The following is a 22198-nucleotide window of genomic DNA, read 5'->3' as shown; positions in this document are numbered from 1 at the left end:
TGCTGACTGTACATTTATGAGAACATTTTTTATTTGAATGATGGTAGTAACAGGCTTTTCATCTACACTAGACCTGAGTGCTCAATGCATTGCAAATAAAGAAAACATATTCATACACATATTCTAATAGAAGAAACACAAAGAGAAAACAAGAAAAGTTGCTCATCTCCATAACACAGACAGAAAGAATGCATGGAAACACACTGCAAACAGAAGAAACAGAAACATATAGTACATGTCTTGTACACTGCACATGCACACTGTGCAAGTACAAATGCATGTATTGTGACTATTTCATGTGCGTTTATGCAGGTCTGTGTTCCACACAGGTGTGTGCAGTATCTCATATGTGCATGCAAACAATTGCTTATTTATTTACATATTTAGGACAAGTTGCATGATTACGTTTTTATAAAGTTTCTTTAAGAGCTTTACCGATCAAGCATGTGTGCTCTGGGCCATTTATTTATTACTATTTCCGTCACTCTTTAATGACGTGTTGGTTTTATCGGTAAAGTGCCTTGTACCAGTGTAGCCATGCAGTATTTCTAATTGAAGTGATAACATAAATTTAAACCGCTGTTGACGCATCTTTTTTCACACTCAATAAAGGTTATAAACATAGGATGTTAAAACCCCGGGCTTTGGGAAATCTGACCCTTTATTCTGTTTCACCAGAAAATTCAATATAGGTATTCTCGCGAGAGGAAGTATCTGCACTATGTTTACAAGCAGTATTTATTAACAGCAGTCTCCCCCTGCCGTCACTGCTGAGCCGTCCGACCGTTTAGTAAACACGCCGCTCCGGAGGGGAAGCATTATAAACATTTGGTACTTGACAGCCGAACGGACACTTTTAAGAAACATTTTCAGTCTTCGGTAACACACAGTCTGGTGTCGTTTGTCGTCCCGGCAGAACAAGAAAAGGTATGCATGTAAGTCAGCAATTGTCGGCTCTGTGTTGCTTCGAAAGGGTAGTTAGGTAAGAGAAACACCAGTGTCGAGCCTGCGTTGGCAGCGAATGTAAGTCGATAATACGTTTGATAGCTAACATGAAATGCATTATTACCGAATTTCAGCAGTCAGTGTGTATTTGCTTATATGAGCTGTAGCTGTATCAGATCGTATTGCAATGAAGACTAGCTATTTATTTCCTGTGATGTCCTTCAATCATTGTTAAATCAACGGTAGCCATGGTTACCAGTCGTTTTCTTCTGTTTCATGGAACCACTACTAGGTCAGCCTGTCCTGCGTTTGCGCCGTTCTCCAACAGCGGCATTCCATTTAACATACTGTCAATTTCAGGTTCCCTTCCCTATGAACAAATTTGCATAGCCAGTGGAATATGAATATGGAATGGTTGCTATCAACTCAAAATCTAGAAGAGTAGTGTGTTTTTGGGTATATATATATATATATATATATATATATATATATATATATATATATATATATATATATATATATATATATATAACCATCGGAGAATAGTTAGCTTTAGGTGGAATGGATTGTAACTTTGACATTGAGACTGCTCTCAATTCTGCCCTGAACCTTGTATGAATAACAAATGAACCTGTCATATAATTGCATTCAGTGATACATACACAGGCAGCTGTAGGCCCATCAAATTTTCAACGATGGGGTATTGTCTAAAATACAGTCATTTTACACTTTTTGAATTGTTCTTCATGTGGGCTACTGAACATGGTTGGATAAATGTATAACTCGAAGACTCGAGACAATTTGGGGGATTCGATGGGTGACAGCTCAGTTATAATAAGCATGTATCTCCTGTGTGTTGTTTTCTTCTCTCACACAAATGTGGTGGTTTAAAGGTTTGCTGGCAAGCATGGTTTAACTTCCTGCAAATACCTCATGTTCTTGATTGTAAACGGCTTTACAGATATTTGTAATAGTGATACCTTCCTAAGATATTTCTAACAATGTTTTACTGAGTGAATATAATTACTGCATATTTAATGTTATTAATTAGAATTGATATTATTATATGCATCATACTGAATCAATGACAGCATTATGATTTGACAAAGACATAATTTCTAAGTAGAGCCATTTTAGTCAACTTATATTAGGCTACGGTATTTTGTGACAATAATTATGTAATTTCAAGAACTGTGTTCTCTCAAGTTCTATAGCTCTAAGTCAAGTAGCAGACCAGATCTCCACCAAAGCCGTATTGCATAACAGTCTGTGCTTTCAGAGGTGCTGCATATTGGCATCTCTGAAAGTGTGTATAATAGCTGAAGAAAGGTTAGTTGAGTATATGTTAATGTGTGTGCTTTCATGGTTTAGATAAAGTGATTTTTTTTTTATTTATTTTTTTTTTTTGCCTTGTGTCCTGCTGCTGCAGCTCTCTGTTGCCTGAATTTATTACTCTTGTTCCATAATAGTAAATGAAGGTTTGGCAGCTGGCAGTGCTCATTCCTTTTCTGCATTCTTAGTGGAATGTCTGCCAAAGTGTAATCAGTCCTGTAGGATTTAGTGTAAATGTAAGTGAATTCTGCATTTTTATATATTGGGAGCACCTCTACTTCATGATATGTGCTATGCTGCACATACCAGGGTAAGTAAAATTGACAGTTTGTATCTGGACACATTAAATAGGTAAGAAAGTGTAGCTAAAATGTGTAGTGTGTGGTATTGAATTGTGGAGTTACACTGTTCATAATTTCTGTGGTCACGATTATTTGGGTAGGACAGAAAGGAAGCTTGATGGCACACTGGACCCACAAACATTGAAGTGAACCAAGCCCTTTTGAAAACCCTATTGAGATTTAACTTATTAATTACTAACTAACTTGAGCCTTGGAAAAAAGCTTTATCACTTACATAAGTACCTGCTCATTTGAGGGTGCTAGTAGTTTTTCAAATGCTAAAAACTAGATAACTTCCCTAAAATCACCAAAATCTCAGGTACTGATATCTTGTTTTTATGGTTTTGAAGCCGAAATTTTTATACTTGGCATTCTTTTTTATCAAAGTGAGAATGTATAAATTACTACTTTATCCTCACTTTAAATAAGTAGTGTGTAATGTTTATGCAGTCAGTCAACACTGTCTGTACTGTCTGTAATATTGTAAAACCATGAATCTGCACATCAGAAAAAGTAAAGATTTGGAATAGGATGCAAAATTTAAATAATATCTTTCATTCATACACAGCAAAATCGCCAGTGTCAAATTAACTCTGACAGTGTTAAATTTAACACTACAAAAGTGTTAAATGTTTCACACTGACTAACACTGAGCGAGTGTGGACAAAATTTAACAACAGTGTTAGTGTTCTAACGTCAACATATGAATATAATCAACACTACTTAGTGTTAATTTTGTGACACCAATACAGCCACCCCACATGCCTATGAGTTACAAAATAATACAATACAACAATGTACACAAAAATATTTTGTATTTAAACAGCTAGGTACACAACAACTGAACTTGTAATGGGAGTTAAATAAAATTACAGCATGGGACAATGTATATTTTGTCATGATTGCCATGTGAAAATTGCCTACCGTAAGGTCTGTAGTACACCAGGTCATCAACACAGATCAGGCTGAAGGTGTCTGTTTGGTCCTCAATACTAAAGGCATTGAAATGATCATCAAAATACATTGTTGAGATGATCATTTGTAGCTTCCAAGTTTGCCATAGGCTTCTGCATTTGCAAGTGAAGAACAGAAAACTTGTTTATTTAAAACTGTGGCCGATAATGACATAAAAATTAAATTCCTCCGACTGTCACACGAACGATATGCTAAATTAACTTTAGTAATGAGACTAACTTAATGTTACTTCACTTAGTTCAAGCTAGCAAGTAAATAAAAACTGTTTAAAGTGGTATGTGAATCTTACAGATGGTGTATTTACATGAAAATGCAATTAAATTCCTATTTAGTAATATTACTTATGCCAACGTCAACTTAAATCTAAACTAAGAGAAAACTTACCGCAGCAGCACAAAATGGCAACTGCAGGCTCTGAGTTCGCTTTTGAAGGGTGTGGCCAAGACAACACACGGAGAGTTAACGTGAAGTAACGACCAAAGTCCACACTGACGCTTGTTAGGAAATTACTCTGGAAGTGTTGTTTTATATCTGAAGAACTATAAAATAATGAGGAACTCTGCTGATTTCAACTATAACTAACACTAAACACCGGGAGATTTGCTGTGTAGTTGGCTGCATTAACAATCAATGCACTGTTAATTGTTATCAAAATCAGGGTACCTTAGTTAATTATTTTTTTTATAAAGTGGAATTTTTAATGCTCTCACTTAAGTTTGGTCTTTTGGAGGTTTCACCTTTTCGATGGGATTTGCACATCATCTCTAAATATAGATATCACCTAATGACACACACATGTTCATAGTTCTCTAGATGAAGTCCTGGGCAAATAAAAGGTAAATGCAGCATATAGTTGGTCTGTGCTGGATGTACTTGTTTATGCAGCAATTCCACCTACATTTTCATTATATAGTCTCAGAAAGAACTGTCTTTCAACTCAATGACACATATATAGTGTTCTGTTTACCATGGCCTACCACTGATGTTAACTTGTCTGTCCAATGTCATGAGAAACACATGACTTGCACCTGCCTCCAGTGAAACCAATCCTCCTGTGAACTTCATACACAAATTCCTCAGTCTAATTTGAGAAGTGACCTCCCCCATCCACACATCCCCCCCACCCATCCCCACGCAGTGACCTCCTTGCCTTCGGTGGCTGTGTTTGAAATTGCTATTCACTATATAGTTCCAAACATATGACCCATGAGTGGAGCTGCACTATTAATTGCTGTAAGATCACAATCTTATTTCAGACCCATGTGCGGTCACATTCTTATGAGATGATTCTGCCAAGGTTGTACCAGCAGGCAGATCAACTGCATCAACCCCGATGTCTCTTTTTTTCCCCTGAGTTATATCAACAAACGCAGGGCACAATGAAAAACTGTAGCCTTTGTAGGGAAAAAACTGACAAACGGACATTCACTGTCACTTTGTGTTGTGATTGGTCAACTTTTCAGCTGTGCAACCTGCACTCCCTTTTTCTGTGTGTGTGTCTATGTCTACCTATGCACCACGTGTGACTACTTTTATTTTCTCCACTTTGCTAAATGCGGGGTTTGTTTCTGCTGGGCAGATTTGAGTGTCTACTTGAAGATTAAAATTCACTTGTACCATCAAAGCCTGATAGCCTGATAGACGTAAAACGATTGTTCAGTAATGCAGAACTATTTTTAGTGGTTATGAGAGACGCACGTGAAAGAGAAGGAAGAAAGCTTTGTTTAGAGGAACTAGGCTTTTACAGGCGGACTTTATACTATATGTTTACAATGTTTATAACAACTACATTCTCTGATAAAACAAACTAAAATACAAGTTAATGACAGCAGCTGTCTTGTTATTTTTAGAAAGACGTGTCAGTATCACCCTCCAATACTGTATGCTGGACACACAGAATATCATGGAGGTGTTATACACTAGAATATCATGGAGGTGTTATACACTTAACGTCCAAAAAATAGCCACACACAACTAATATTTTGTTGGACCACAAGCATTTGCCGTGGCATCATTTCAATAAGTTTCTGCAATGTCAAAACATGTTTTCCCATCCAGAGTTGCATTAATGTTTTGCGAAGATCTTGTATTGATGATGGGAGAGTCGGAGTGCTGTGCAAAGTCTTCTCTAGCACATCCCAAAGATTCTCGATGGGGTTAAGGTCTGGACTCTGTGGTGTTATTCTTTGGGCACATAACATTGCTGTCCTGAAACAGGATAAATCTGGACTTATCAGACCACATGACCTTCTTACATTGTTCCAGAGTCCAATTGTTACGCTCATTACCAAATTAAAGCCTTTTTCACTGAGTAGGCTCTATGCAAGTGGTTTTCTTAAAGCTACACTGCTATTTAGTCCCAATCTCTTGAGTTGCCTTCGCGTTGTGCAAAGGTACAAAGGCACTGTGGGTGGAAATACTCTCACTATTAAACATAGTGAGTTCTACTGTTGTTTTTCTACAATTTAAATTTAAAAAAAATTTTCTGAACATATTTCTTCCTGAAGAGGATGGTTCCAGTTTTTAATAATGCACTGGGCATTTTAGTAGTTTCAGCAGTCTTCTTAGATGTTTTCTTTGCTTGATTCATGCCAATAATTTGACCCTTCTGAAATACATTAACATCTTTTCTATGAACACAGGATGTGTCTTCTGACATGGTTTTTTAATAATCAGAAGCTACTCACTGCATCAGCTAGGGTAAATAACCTGTTGCCAGCTTAAACATAATCATCCATGCAGTAATAATCCAATGGGAGGCTCTTACCTATTTGCTAAATTAAATCCAGATGGTGACTTTTTTCAAAGAAAAGCATCAGTTAATGACCTCTAACTTTTGAGTTACTAAGAATTATGTATCCCTACTAGTGACTATATTCGTTATTGTGGTCACTGTGTGGCTCTGTGCTGTGGTTTGTATGCTTCTTTCTCCTAAACACTTGCATGTAGTCATTTGGCAGATGACTTTGGAGGATCCAAAGCAGGAAAATGTTGATCAAAGAGAAAACAAGACAAGTGCCATTAAAAGAAATGTCACACCGCTCTTCAGATCTCTGCTTTGGCTTCCTGTGGCTGCAAAGATTAAGTTCAAAGCTCTGTCTCTTGCCTATAGAGTGGTCAACTCTATAGCTTCAGCTTACTTTAACTCAATCATTCCGGTCTAGAACCCCTCGCGTCCGCTGCGCCCGACAAGTGAACAACATCTGGTGGTCCCAGAACCACACAGACACCAAGGAAAACTCTCCAGCTCAGTGACCCCACGATGGTGGAATGAACTGCCAAACTCTGCATGCTCAGTGACCTCACTTTCAATATTTAAAAAACTGCTCTTTCGCATCTTACTTTGCATCTTACTTGCACCTCATGAAACAGAAACACTGATAGCCCTTTGCTTTGATGTTTTTTTCCTTGACTAGATTTTTGCTTGCCTTTGCCTCACTTGTAAATCGCTTTGGATAAAAGTGTCTGCCAAATGACTAAATGTAAATGTTAATGAAATGTTTCAGGTTTGTTAGACGTATGTGCCAGACAGGGAAGAAGAAATCAAGATGTGACTTCTACATTGCCAGAACCTTCTCTGTGCCTGCTACAAACATGGTAGCAGGTGAACGCTGGCAACTAGCGGCTTGCTAGCCTGTAGAACATACTGGTGCTAGTCATATAATTAGCATATAATGAAAAAGTGGATTTATTTCACTAATTCTGTTCAAAAAGTGTTGAACAGAGTTTGTTTCTTTTAATTTTGATGATTAGAACTGACAACTAATGAAAAACCCAAATTCAGTATCTCAGAAAATTAGAATATTACTTAACACCATTACAAAGGAAGCATTTTTCCACACTCTAATCAGCCAATTAACTCAAAACACTTGCAAAGGCCTTTAAATGGTCTCTTAGACTAGTTCTGTAGGCTGCACAATCATAGAGAAGACTGCTGATTTGACAGTTGTCCAAAAGATGACCATTGACACCTTGCACAAGGAGGGCAAGAAACAAAAGGTCATTGCAAAAGAGGCTGGCTGTTCACAGAACTTTGTGTCCAAGGACATTAATAGAGAGGCGAAGGGAAGGAAAAGATGTGTAGTAGCTTGTAAGTGTACAAGCTATAGGGATAACCGCACTCTGGAGAGAATTGTGAAACGAAACCCATTCAAAAATGCGGGGGAGATTCACAAAGAGTGGACTGCAGCTGGAGTCAGTGCTTCAAGAACCCCTACACACAGACGTATGCAAGACATGGGTTTCAGCTGTCGCATTCCTTGTGTTAAGCCACTCTTGAACAACAGACAGCGTCTGAAGCATCTTGCCTGGGCTAAAGACAAAAAGGACTGGACTGCTGCTGAGTGGTCCAAAGTTATGTTCTTGGAAATCAGGGTCCCAGAGCCTGGAGGAAGAGAGGAGGCACAGAATCCACGTTGCTTGAGGTCCAGTGTAAGGTTTCCACAGTCAGTGATGGTTTGGGGTGCCATGTCATCTGCTGGTGTTGCTCCACTGTGTTTTCTGAGGTCCAAGGTCAAAGCAGATGTATACCAGGAAGTCTTAGAGCACTTCTTGCTTCCTGCTGCTGACCAACTTTAAGAAGATGCAGATTTCATTTTGCAACAGGACTTGGCACCTGCACACAGTGCCAACAGTACCTAGTTTAAGAACCATGGTATTCCTGTTCCTTAACTGGCCAGCAAACTCGCCTGACCTTAACCCCATAGGAAAGCTATGAGATATTGTGAAGAGGAACATGTGATATGCCAGACTCAACAATGCAGAAGAGCTGAAGGCCACTATCAGAGCAACCTGGGCTCTCATAACACCTGAGCAGTGCCGCAGACTTTCTTTGTATTGGTCTTAAGTAATATTCTAATTTTCTGAGATACTGAATTTGGGTTTCTCATTAGTTGTCGGTTCTAATCATCAAAATAAAAAAAAATAAACACTTGAAGTATATGAGTCTGTGTGTAATGCATGAATATATTATACAAGTTTCACTTTTTGTTCCAGGTTTATGAGACATAAGTGCCAGACAGGGAAGAAGAAAAGATTATTTGCAGTTGTATTGTGCAAAGGAAATTGCTTGGGAGCTTTTGCTGTGTGGTGGCAGGGACCACTAAATGGCATTTTTGGCTAAACACAGTGGGAGAGAAAGCCTGTCGGTCTGGATGAGGGTGTTAGGTAGAAAGTTGCTTTGAACCTGATATGTGCAGCCACTGGAAGCCAGTGCATAGTTACGGACAGTGGCATGACTGTCCATAACTATCCATAATTTCTTATTTTGTTTTCTTTTTTTTTTTTTTTTACAAATATTTAAATAAAACACAAGTGTATTATTGAAGTGCATTGGGATTAAGCTTTTGAGTGTTGAATACTGATTTTATGTACCACCATAGAATTTTCACTGGCCCCATCCCATCCCTATCCAACCCACCCAGTTTAACCAAACTGCAACAACAGCTGAGTATCTCCAAAGTACAGAGACAGCAGGAATGACACAGGTGTATCAACAAGCTAACAGGCTAATTGGCTAACACGCTAACATTCGAACAAGCACCGAGTCTACTGTCTGTATTTTGTGATGTACAGATGTCTTCTCAGTAGCTATGGAAAATATCAGGGAAAGCGAGTCCTTGCGAGAGCTGATACCACACTTTTTGCTGATGTGAATATTTAGTGCAGTCTGCAACCACAGCTCGGTGCATAGTTAAGTAAGGAGGGAGGGCAGCTCTTAGTCTGTGTGCCTGTGAACTGTATTTCAACCTGTTCAAACTGTTTTACTCTGACTTCCTCCCACTGTCCAAAGACAGGCATGTTAGGTTACTTGGTCACTCTAAATTGCCCACAGGCATCTATATAAGTGTGTATGGTTGTTTGTCTCTATATGTCAGCCCTGTGATAGACTGGTGACCTGTTCAGCGTGTAACCTGCCTCTCACCCAATGACAGCTGGGCTAGGGTACAGCACTCTTGTGACCTCTAAGTGGACATTTAGATTACCCTTTCACAAACCACTTACTTATGATCAATGCCATTCTTTTCCCCCTTCTTATTTTCAAGCATTCTTATCCTCTACATCCCTACAGCCTCACTGACCTTCCTCTCTTTTACCTCCTCCATGTTGTTCCCACCGGACAGCTGCCACTGCTATTAATAAGTGCAATGCTTATCCTTCACCATTTTTTCCTTCATTCTTCCATTGATGCTTTTTCCATTCCCTTTCTCCTGCTCACTTATAGAACGTGCAGGCATTTCACGATTTTCAGCTTCCATTAAAGTAAGAGTAAATTAATACAAAAATTATTAGTCTCTCTTAACTGCAAAGATAGTGCTGCTTGCTCATGGGTAGCTGCATGTCTTTAAACAGATCCCACACAGTTTGTGCAAAACTGTCTATTGTTGGCTTTGTTCTCTTACTGATTGGATTATAGGCTGGGACTATGAGCAAAGATATGTGGTCAGAAAAACTCAGGTGAGGGACAAGTAGGTACTCTGTAGGTGTGCTTAATGTTTGAATACAAATCGTCCAGTGTATTGCTGCCTCTGATGGAGTTTCACGTTGTGTGAATTTAGCAAGCAGTCTTTAAGCATGCTTGGTTAAAATCATTGTCGATAATGTGTACTCTCTCAAATATTCAATTCAATTCAGTTTATTGATATAGCAAAGTCATCTTACCGTCTTATGTAGCACCATGGTTCTGGAGATACGTTTTCTCATTTCACTATGTACTGCTTCAGCTATATGTGGTTGGAATGACAATAAAGCTTCTTGACTTGACTTGACTTGACTTGACTTGACCTAAAGTTCTTTACAGTGTAAAAGTTTAAGACCTGACAATATATAACTGTACACAGAATTTTATAGAAAACCAAACAATCCCACTTGAGCAATCCCCATCCTTTGGTTTGTTTACATTGTCTTGCAGATGGCTAAGTGTGGCACTAATATCAGCATCGGGTGGGATGTAGACAGCTGTTATAGCCACACATAAAAGCTCCCGTAGTAAATAGTAGGGTGTATGTGCCACTGACAGAGTTCAGTTCCTGCATGTAGCCAGGATTTGGTGATTATAAGAATACAGCAGTCTCATATGGAGCTGTCGGCTTCAAGCAGTAGCTCCATATCATCCATTTTGTGGATTTTAGGATTGGAAACGAAGATGCTCAGGTATGTGGTGGTGTTTCTTGTGCCTGGCTAGTAGGCCCACTCGACAGTTCTTATTCCTCTCTCTACAATGTTCCTGTTCCCTATACCGGCCAAGTGAATATGGCATTCTATGTAGACCATAGCCTATATTGATATTATACTTAACCCTGTGCAGGGGTTTCTCCTCTCCTTGTACTTCCCATTCAGCTGACTTCTCAGGACTCTGCAGGCAGTTGGTTCCCATTTGCCTGCGGGATTCCAGGCTGTAGATCTTAGATCCTAGTGGTGTGGATCAGTGAATTGTTGATGACCTGGCTGATTGTGTTCAGGCCACTGCACATCAGTAGGGACAGAACATCTGCTTGGTAAACCATGCACTTGATGGTGATTTGGGCAATTGCTCTGAAGTTGGCCTCTAGGATTGTTTGTAACAGCTCCATTGAATTCCTGACAAAGGCTCTTAGAGCCCTGTTGATCTTGTACAGCTTTAAGCATTCCAGGACCCATGTGTGAGGCATAGAAACATAGGTTTTCTTGTAGTCAATCCAGACTAGTCTTACAGTCTTGACTAACTAGATGCTCACACTGTCAAGGCCGTAGTCTGAAGTTAAACCAGCCTGGAGGATACATTTGTGGCCTCCAACCAACTGTTCTCAGACTGAAGAAGCTACTTGGATGAGGAGTGAAACATTTCAACCTAACCAGAAGGAAGTCCAGTTGCCATGACTCGAATCTTCACTGACATACTTACCTAATATAGTGTTTACAGTTTAGTACAGTTTAATACAGTAATAACTAATAGGTAACTGTAAATGGTAAATGGTAAATGGTCTGCACTTATATAGCGCTTTTCTACCTAGCAGGTATGCAAAGCGCTTTACACTGCGTCTCATTCACCCATTCACACACACAAGCACACACACATTCACACACCGATGGCAGAGCTGCTATGCAGCTGACCTGACTCACCGGGGGCAACTAGGGGTTCAGTATCTTGCCCAAGGACACTTTGGCATGTGACAGGGCAGCCAGGAATTGAACCACCAATCCTGTGATTGACAGTCAACTGCTCTACCTATTGAACTGTAGTGGTTAAAATTTGTAGAATTACTGTAGAATTAAGTATTTTGTTAAAATTGGTTTGCATGGTATTTGATATGATTTAAAGGGGTCATATTATGCATTTTTTGGTTTGATGTTACACATATACTTCTGTGAAGCACCCAGATTCTCTAATCTGCTCTGTTCATGACGGCCATGGCAACACTTATCGCAAATATTATTGTCCTGGTTAACAGCTTCTGTAATTTGTTCTACTTCTGTCTATTGTTTCAGACCTAGACAGGAAAGAATACACTGTGGGTGTAATTTGCCACTTCTTTCCCTCATCTCTCCAACATGATGTAATATTTCTAGAATACTTAGGGTTAATTTAGAATCTTAATAGGATTTGTACTACATCATATGAAGTATGAATGAAGAAGTCATTTAGAGTTTTAGACATTTCTATTTATTGACTTACTTTACCAGATTCGATTAAATTCAATTTTATTTATATAGTGCCAAATCACAACAGATGTCATCTTGAGGCACAGACTACAGTGTTTAAGGTTCAAGACCTTACAAAATATAACTGTATATATGTACAGTATATAGCAAGCAATAGGCGGCAGTGGAAAGAAAAAAAACTCCTTTTAACGGAAGAAACAGCCAGCAGAACCAGGCTCAGGTTGGAAAGCCATCTGCCTCTACTGGTGAGTAGAACCTGAACTGAGAGCTGGTTCCACGGGATTGGAGCTTGATAGCTTAAGGCTTTGCTCTGGAGGCTTTTTCAATGAGTTATTGGGAGATCCTATTAATAATGAATTACAATAGTCCAGTCTAGAAGTAACAAATTCCTCACAGTATTACTTGAGGCAAATGTTATGTAATTTAAGGTAACACCAAGATTCGATAATATGTCTTTGAGTTTTTAAGGACCAACAAAATAACCTCTGTCTTGTCTGAATTTAGGAGTAGAAAATCAGAGGACAACTAGCAAAATGGCTATATCATCCCAATACCTATTGGCACTCAGGGTGCCATTGTCTAGTCTGTAGAGGTCTGTGCGTCCCTCCACGAATTTGCCTCTAAACCCACTACCAAACCGTTCAGGCTGAACAATGTTACAGGCAGCATAATGTTCTCCACAGCCTCTCCAGACCCTTTCACATGTGCTCAAGGTGAACCTGCTCTCATCTCTGAAAAGCACAGGGCACCATTTAAAATTCTGGTGTATGTGTCTAACTCTCCTAGAGTAACTGCCTGCCTCTTGAAATCGTCACCATGCTCTTAAGACTGTGCTGGGAGACACACTAAACCTTCTGGCAATGGTACAGATTGATGTGCCATAGTGAAGGAGTTGGACTGCCTGTGCAACCTCTGTACATTCCAGGTTTAGCCTCATCCTACCAGTAGTGACACTAACCCTAGCCAAAAGCAAAACTAGAAATCTACTACTAACTACTAAAATTGTCAGAAAAGATGAGGAGGGTAAAAATGACAGTGGCTTCGACCTGTAAAACCATTCCTATTTTGGGGGTCATCTCATTGTGGTAGTGATGCTATACTCTGACTATAAAGTGTTCCCTTAATTTGTTGGAGCAATGTATATGCTTTTTTTGGAATATGATAGCCAGATATTTAGTAGGCTGTCTTTATCACCTAATAATACAGTATTGTTGGTGGGAGTGGGATATGGAAACAGGACTTTTACTTTTATGCTGTAGATTTGTCTTGCAGTATGTAAAGTACTTTTTACTATATTTGTTCTGAAAATATTACTGTAATTATATTACTGCTGTTTTCCACTAATGCTTCTTAATTGGTCATATTAATCGATACATCATGCTGCATCATGCTCTCACTGCATTTATGTTCTAGTATTTCTGTATTTGGCTCTAACACATTCATTCTAGAAGACCTTTTACAAAATACAAAAATAGGGTTCTTTTCACATTTACTTTGTTTTATTTAATAGAAAACCAAAGGCTGTAATTATGAAAAACTAAAGTGCTTCACTGGGATCATTGTTTTAATGGGGTGGTAGATAAGTAGTAGGTAGCCAATTGATTGTCCAGTATTAGGCACTGGTACCATTTCCCAAGTCTGGTTACTTAACCTCTTAGGACCAGCGTACACATGCGTGGTCATCACATTTTGGGTTCTTGTGCGTGCAAGCTGATCGCAACTGTTACACAGCCTTTCACAAATGTGAAAAGTGTAAAGAAAAGGGCATTGCTAGTTTTTAATGCAAAATGTTTTGAATGTGCTCTAATTTGTTGTTGTGGGCATACAATGTATTCCTAGTTTTTATACTTATCAGGTTTCAATAAGCCCAAATAGCAAAGAGAAAAAAAAAAAAAAACGCATATCAAATTAGAGCTCGGGTCTTAAGATGTTAAGTAACCATGTTACTGAGAGAAACCAGGTTTCTCTGGTAATTGGAGAACATGCAGTCAATAAACCAGGTTACTGGAACTCTGAGTATACATGCAGCAAAAGAGTAATTTGATTCCTCCTCTGCCCTGGGGTGATTTTAGATATGTGGTTCAAAGATTTTAACTGTATGGAGACAGTTCCTGACCACTTTTCCTTTCTTGCTCTCTCTCTCTCTTTTTTTTAAATTTCATATACCGTATTTTCCGCACTATAAGGCGCACCGCATTATAAGGCGCACCTTTAATGAATGGCCTATTTTAAAACGTTTTTCATATATAAGGTGCACCACATTATAAGGCGCATAGAATAGACGCTATAGTAGAGGCTGGCGTTACGTTATTCAACATTAGATGGAGCTGCGCTAAAGGGAATGTAAACAAAACAGTCAGAGTGTCAGGAGTTAGTAGGACCAATAATAAGGCTGAAGCAATCTACTCAGTTCAGTGCGTTTATTGCGGCACACAAACAAAACTACATAAGTCTTTTCTGTAGAAAAACACAAAAGGAGTCAATATTAATACCTGGTGAAATCAAAGTCCTTGAAACATAGATAATCCAAACCCGTAGCTCCAATAGGAAATCCAAAATAATCCAACAAAAAACACCAACATTCAACAAAACACAAACCGGGAAAAAGTATCACAGTCCATACTCCAAAGCAATAATCCATGTAGCAGAATCCTCAGCCAACGTGTACTTCGAGTACTACTACTATGTCCTCCACACTAGTTTGTCATGAGTTTGTCTGGTGCACAACAGGTGCAATCAATCGGCTTAACGAATGTCAAGCTGCTGCATGAACACCATTCAACACCAGAGGTCAGCCTGAAAGTTAGTCGGCGGATCCTCACACAGAGAGGTCGGTCAAACTTTATTAATAGATTGCCATCATGCCTTTCAGTTGAAGTGATAAATGAATAACAATAAGTTGTGACAAAGGCAGCTAAAAAGTATTATAGTATTGTTCTTAAAATTTGTCAGAGTGAGAGTTGTGTATTTTAGTTGATCTTTGTTAAGATAATTAGTTGCAGAGTGAGCGCTCTTTCCACTCTCTGTTCAATAGTACAGCTTTGACGTATTTTCTCCATCGGTAAATAAAGCTAGTTTCCACAGTAAAACGAACTGGTTCATGTATATGCTGAATGTGCTTTATATGTTTGTGTCTTGGAAAGCATTTGTCTTTGTAAGTATTAACATGTTTATTGTCATTAGAAGTTTGTTACCTGTTACATGTGATAAATTACGTGTGCGTGTTATTGTAATTAGCTTCATTCAAGTCAAGCTAGCGTGTGTGAGTGTAACATACCAAATGTGTAACGATGTGTATTATTTGTTAATTTAGTTTCTTTCAGTTACATAAAGAAACGATAGGAGTTTGTCCTCCAACTGTAGCCATCTTGCTTTGTTCCCTTGGAAACTCTGTTTAGTCTTTACTTAGCCATCTTGTTGCTGCCTCCACAATGTTAAACGTCTATTCCCATGTTCTACTGCGTGACTGACTAAATATTGATCCATATATAAAGCACACCGGATTATAAGGTGCACTGTCGGCTTTTGAGAAAATTGAAGTCTTTTAGGTGCGCCTTATAGTGCGGAAAATACGGTATGTGTGTTGGGGAGGTGACCAACAGTGTTACGAGAGACAGTGGTCCCCTTAGCAGCGCAAAATGTCTGAAGTAAAGAAATTCACAGTGAAAAGTGATTTAGAAATCTACAGGATTTTTTGTATTTCAATTTTGAACAGACTTGATTAAAAAACATGATCACGCCGCTAGAATGGGCCATTCAGAGACCTTTCCCCTTGCTGACTTAGTCAAGAGGAACACGCCACTCGATCCCACCTGAGGCTTGGTCCAAAAACTGCCCACTGAAACTTGTCATCCTACGTTGTTTGCCTCACTTTGTGATTGGGAAAATGATAGCAGTGGGGCACGCAGCAGTTCCAGCTGTAGCTGCTAGATTCACTTTAAGACTGAAAGATGGACTGCTACCTAACCCTGGGTGTCATACAAAGTTCAAAGCAGTAAGTGTAACCATTTTAAAGTGTTTTGTCTTGTATGTGTACTGGGTTAGCTTTAAGTTGAATATAGTCAAACGTCTACTGTGGCTAATATTAGCTTCTCTCAGGCTATGAAGCAGGATACATTTTCGGGCTAAACACAGCAAGTCAGTCAAGTTGTCATAGAGAAGTCTTGTGGAACATTTAAAGTTATATTGTTGGGGTTAGTAGGTTGGATGGTGTTGAGTGTTATTGGTGTTGTTAGAATGTGACACAGATCAACTGTTTCTGCTGTTAGCATAGAATCTCCATGATCCATACAGTCACAGACAGGCCCTGACAGTACTCCTGAGACAACACAGCAACCCCTGCTTACTTTAGTAAGAGTGAAGTTCCTCCAAAAAGGACAGAATCACTGTCTCAGTTATCTCTCTAACATTTATATTTTCTTTAGCACCTAGTGTCACACCATAAAGCTGCAGTGATGGTGAGACAGTTTGTAAAGATGACGTTAGAATGATTGTTTTTTTTTCCACAGATAATACAAGCTTTACTGTTACTACTTACAGAATACTGCAGTACTGTGACCACTTATAGAAAACTGCAGTACTGTTACAGTGTGTGTCTGTGTCTGTCCTGTCGTCATCATGCAGCTTCCTCTAGTGTTGCTTTGCAAATAGCACTAACTTCTCAGCTGTTGATTGTTACACTGGGAAATTTACAGAACATAGTAGTTTAAAAAAATTCACAAAAAATAACACAAATTCTGCTCAACATCAAATATTCTGGTAAATTTATTGCTGTATTCAATCTAAAAGTGAAAGATTTTCTTTGCACTGGTTGTTTCTGCATGTTGGATCAAACAACTGTTTCCTGTACAGGACAGCACATCAGATTAACTTGAAACAGTGGAGGTTATGTGCAAGACTGACCCAGAACTGCTACACTACTTACCTTTGACACACTACTGTTTCTAAGGAGTCTTCAGCCTCACATGAATGCAGGTCTGTAACCTAATATATTACAGGTGCTTTAGATAAGGTTTTCAATAATTAGCTGTTTCACCCTAAAAGAAAATACTTTGATTCAGCAGTACTACAATACTTGCTCCTTCCAAGCTTTTTATGATCTGTTATTTAGAGGATTCAGCTCGTGTTGCTGTTACACTGTGTTGCTGAATGCTGACAGATGTTTGTTATTTTATGAGGGCAGACTAAACAGACACACCTTTTTAATGATGAGCTTACTGACCACAAGCAAAACCATCAGCTGGAGACCCTTCCTTTAAAGACCAGGAAGAAAGAATGCTGAGCCAAACCAATGAGGACTGAGCTATAATTTTGTAAGTTTTATATTCCTTTATTTTTCATTAACATCACCTTTGTAGACCTTAGTGACATATTCAGAACAACCTGAAATAAAATAAAAATAAATATAAGCTAGTTTGAGAAAACAGGTAAATTCTACTCTCATTCATTATTTTATGAATCACACAAAGATAATTAAAAATGGCAACCAGTTATTTGTGTGTGTCTCATATTACAGAGGGTGTGTGGATTATGGATTATCTGTGGATCATGGATCATCTAAATATCGTTAAATGTTTTTTTTTTGTTTTTTTTTTTGGGTCGTGAAGATCAATCAAAGGTGTGTCATCAACTCTTCACTATTATTGGTTCATTACTGGAATAGACAGGGATAGAAATAAAAATTAAAAAAAAAAAACAGGGAAGGATGTCCTGAAAGACAGTTACTGTATGAGAACCCCTGGTCTGTGTTATTAGGTTGGACAATGCTCTAAACTGCTACCATCCAAGTGTAAACTAATGGTGATGTCAATAAATACTTTACAATTTCTGTAAAATGTCTGATGTGATTTCATATTTAACTGATTAGCAACCAGGTACATGTTCAAAAAATATAACTGTATGAATTGCTGTGGTAGTTTTACCCCATTAATGGTACATTATGTGAAGAACTTAAAGCAGCTTGACATAACATGTTATGTTTTAATTATCATAAAGACTGTTTCCTGTAAGCATCATCTTAGCTGTAAATCATCATTGACAAAGAAGAAAAATACGTACTCTACATAGAGCTGAGCTAACGTTGCGTTCCATTACTTACAATTGTGTCATTACAAACCAAATAACAGGCAACAGAAACAGTAACAGGATTAGCTTAACCTGCTAGCGTTAGCCACATCCTATGTCCCAAAGTACAGTTATATAAAGAAACTTGTTCACTAAATGTTCATAAACGTCCTGTTCTGTCAGAATGTTTGAATGTCTGTGCGAACATCACTCTACCTGAGCTAACGTTATGGTCTACTACTTGCTACAAGCCAGTATAGTGTTACCAATCAAAATAGTTAACAGAATTAGGCTGCCCTAGCCTGTATTAGTCTTAATACAGTTAGTTTTACTGTTTAATGACCTTTAGAATGTAATGATGGAAAGGTTTGTACATCTGCATGGACCTCTGCTGAAAACTGTCTCCATGAAATCAGTGCGCTTCTAAGTCTGATTGCAGCAGTCCATTGTATTTGAGCCCCTTTCCTGTCACCTGGGTGACAAGTTGGATGCTTCAACCTGACCTCCGCTAGGTCAGCCTCCAAGCTTCCGTTATGAGGCATGAGGACCACATCTCATTTGCATTCCAATGTGACACGCCGCAAAAACAGCTTGCTCTGACAGAGTGGAGGCAATCTACACAGTCTTTTGGCATGAAAATATACCTTCTTAAGACATCCAGGTCCAATATACAGTATTTTGCTTGAAAACTGTATAATATGACGCATTTAAGAACATACCAGAAGCCCCTACTCCTGAACATACTGTAGTAATAAAATAAAATGTTTGCTTTGACTTCACATATTCACCTTTGCTATCAAATAGCGGGACTTAAGTGGTCAGAGTTTTGCTGTTCAGTGAGATGTTAAAAAGGAAGTGTCTAGTGGTGTAGTGATAAATATTTGATAATTACAGTTTTTTCTGGGATTCCATGGTCCACCTACATAGCTTTGTTCACTATAGTAAACAGTGATAACATGCATTAGGGTGCATGAAGCCCCCTCAGATGTATTTAGACCTAAATACTTGACATGAACAATGCTGTTCAATGCAGCCTTAACATAGATGGTATGTGTTATTATTTTATCATATTGTGTTGTCCAAATTACTCAGAACACACATCTTATCCATTTTTTTTAATTAATATATGCTTTCATTTGATGGTACAATATAATTTTTTTAAATGGTACATTTTCACAGTTTTGGGAATAAAATATTGGTTTATGCAATTTGCAAATATTTGCATTCTGTTTTTATGTAGATTTTACATAGTGTCTCTTCTTTGACATATAATAACCATGTGCTCATTTTTTTCTCATTTGCAGAAGCGAAAACAAATTTAATACAATGATTATAATATGTCTTATATTCCGAATTTAATGTCAACCAAATATATTACTGATTATGTGTTTGCACGTAAAATAGCTTGCAGGTTGCAGAATCTGACAGGTCACACAATACTTTGTTAAGTTATCCAAAGTTCTTACTTTTCCATATTACTTTGTTTACAATAGTGTTGCTGAATTTATGTTTGTATGCAGTCTGTTCTTCTGACATCTGTAATACAGAGAGTGCGAAAGGACTAAATTGGACAGAGAATCTGAAAATTAAATAAGGCATTCCTTTGGCCACACAGCTCACATTATCAGGGTAACATTTTAAATGACCTGAATGACCTGACTTGATTGCATGTGGAGTTTAAGAGATGTGTGACCAATATTACATCTCAAAACATCTTTCGAATTTGAGTTATTTGCCTGTCTGAACTAATGTTCGAATCTACCTTGAGGACACTTCCAGACTTCCTACTTCCTCTGTCCTCTCATCTGATTTCTCCCTCCCTTTTTCAGCATGTTCTCTATCACTCCATTTCTGTAATCACATTACTTTTTTTTTTCTGCCTGTTCATAGGTTTGAGGGGAAGCAGAACAGGCCCTGCCCTCCCTGACTGGAGAAGAAATTACCACCACAGCTTCAGCCAGGCAGAATATCTTTGCCTCCATCATGCAAACCTTACTTCTTCTCCTCTGTCCAGTCTTCCTTCTCTCTTTCCTCATCCCTCACTGCTCCACCCAGAGTGAGGCAGACCTTATTGTTCAGACGCGCACTGGTCGAGTCCGTGGCATTCGCCTACCGGTGCCGGACCGAAATTATGTCACCGCCTTCCTGGGCATTCCCTTTGCTGAGCCACCGGTAGGGAAGCGGCGTTTTCGTCGTGCTGAAACCAAGCGCCCCTGGACAGGCGTATACGAGGCCACTGCCTACCCAAATGCCTGCTACCAGTTTGTGGACACATCATTCCCTGGCTTCCAGGGTATTGAGATGTGGAACCCCAACAGGGAGATGAGTGAAGACTGTCTGTACCTCAACATCTGGGTGCCCTCCTCACCCAGACCACACAATCTCACCGTCATGGTTTGGATCTATGGTGGAGGTACTTGGTCATGACTTATTCAGAATGAGTACAAATATAAATAGGTTATATATGACTCATACTTGCAGCAGCAGCACTGGGATAGCAGTGCATAAGAAACAACAGAAACCACCTTTTATGATTAAAAATCATAAAAATAATATCTACTGTAAAATAGGTCAGCAGAATGTTTGAACGTGAAAAACATAAAAAATGTATATTAAAAAAAGTTTTTGAACAGTGAGGCCTATTCTTTACTTTTGCTGTAGACTGAAAACATTTAGGTTTGACATCAAAAGATGAATACCAGACAAAAGAGCAATATTTCAGCTTTTATTTTCAGGTGTTTACGTCTGGATCCAATACACAACTTAGAAGATAGCAACTTTTGTTTGAACCCACCCATTTTTTATGTTGGCAAAAATAATGAAAACAATTGACAGCTGTGTTTTGTCTCCCAGGTGAGATTCAATATAATGGGACACCATTACATTGACTATTTAAACAATAAATAGCACTGAATGTCTACACTCAGTTTCAGATTTGGGTTTTACCTGTTGAGACTGCATTTGTAGTTGAGAGATGTAACCAATTAAATCAGAGAGCTATCTATTGGCGAAAAACAACTGTATAGGAACTGGCCTCACATTTCTAATACTTGTATATGTATATATGAGATTACAAAATCTTGTGTCGTACAATGTGATCAAGAGTATTAACAAATATCATGTGCCTAAAATAAACCAATTCGGATCTGTTATGTCTTTATTGAGGACAACTATACCTCATTGTGCAAGTGGAAGTATGTGAACCCTTGGAATAATGACCTCCAAGCTAATTTACCATACCTGAAAGAAAATTATTATTATTTTGATGTCAGCAGATGACACAGTGATTTGTGTTGAGAGCAGAGAGCAAGTGGAGGAAAATCTAGAAAGGTGGAGCAAGACAGAATACATTTGTGAATGAGAGGGTGGTTCAACAGAGAGTGTGGAAAAGAGGTGAAGAGGCATGTGCAAGCAGGATGGAACGGGTGGAGAAAAAGTGTCAGGCGTGTTTGTGTGATAAGAGAGTATCAGTGAGAATTAAAGGAAATGTGTTCAAGATGGTGGTGAGACCATGGATTCTGTACACTTAAGTGGCACTGAAGATAATACAGGAGACAGAGCTGGAAGAAGCAGAGCTTAAGATGTTGAGGTTCTCTTTGGAAGTGATGAGGATGGATAGGATCAAGCATGAGTACATCAGAGGGACAGTCCATGTCAGATGTAAAGTTCAAGATAAAGATAAAGTCCAAGAGGCCAGATTGAGGTGGTTTAGACATGTTCAAAGGAGAATTTGTGGACATGGATGCTGACGTTGGAGCTGCCAGAAAGGAGGTCTAGAGGAAGACCAAAGAGAACATGGATGTAGTGAGAGAAGACATGAAAATCTAGCCACAGGGGTTGCAAGCCAGTGACTTCTGTGCCGGTCCCAAGCCCGGATAAATAGAGAGGGTTGTGTCAGGAAG

The 22198-nt window shown here is 38.7% G+C and overlaps 1 protein-coding gene across 5 annotated transcripts in view; it reads left to right on the top strand.

Annotated features, from left to right (window-relative positions):
• The first annotated feature begins 775 nt into the window (after positions 1-775).
• Positions 776-22198, top strand: part of ache (acetylcholinesterase) — a 37278-nt gene continuing 15855 nt past the window's right edge. The window contains exons 1-5 of one of the 5 annotated variants that reach the window (XM_026352947.1): positions 776-927; positions 17085-17207; positions 17416-17545; positions 17831-17850; positions 20187-20709. In XM_026352947.1, the coding sequence (XP_026208732.1) occupies positions 20280-20709 (430 nt within the window). In that variant the 5' untranslated portion in view covers positions 776-927; positions 17085-17207; positions 17416-17545; positions 17831-17850; positions 20187-20279. Of the gene's footprint in view, positions 936-17084; positions 17208-17415; positions 17546-17830; positions 17851-20186; positions 20710-22198 lie in introns of all 5 variants that reach the window. The other 4 variants (XM_026352948.1, XM_026352949.1, XM_026352950.1 and 1 more) reach the window with 4 other exon arrangements.

This window comes from Anabas testudineus, chromosome 18 (assembly GCF_900324465.2).
Source record: "Anabas testudineus chromosome 18, fAnaTes1.2, whole genome shotgun sequence".
NCBI lineage: Eukaryota > Metazoa > Chordata > Actinopteri > Anabantiformes > Anabantidae > Anabas > Anabas testudineus.
This window is presented reverse-complemented; position numbering and strand designations above follow the sequence as displayed.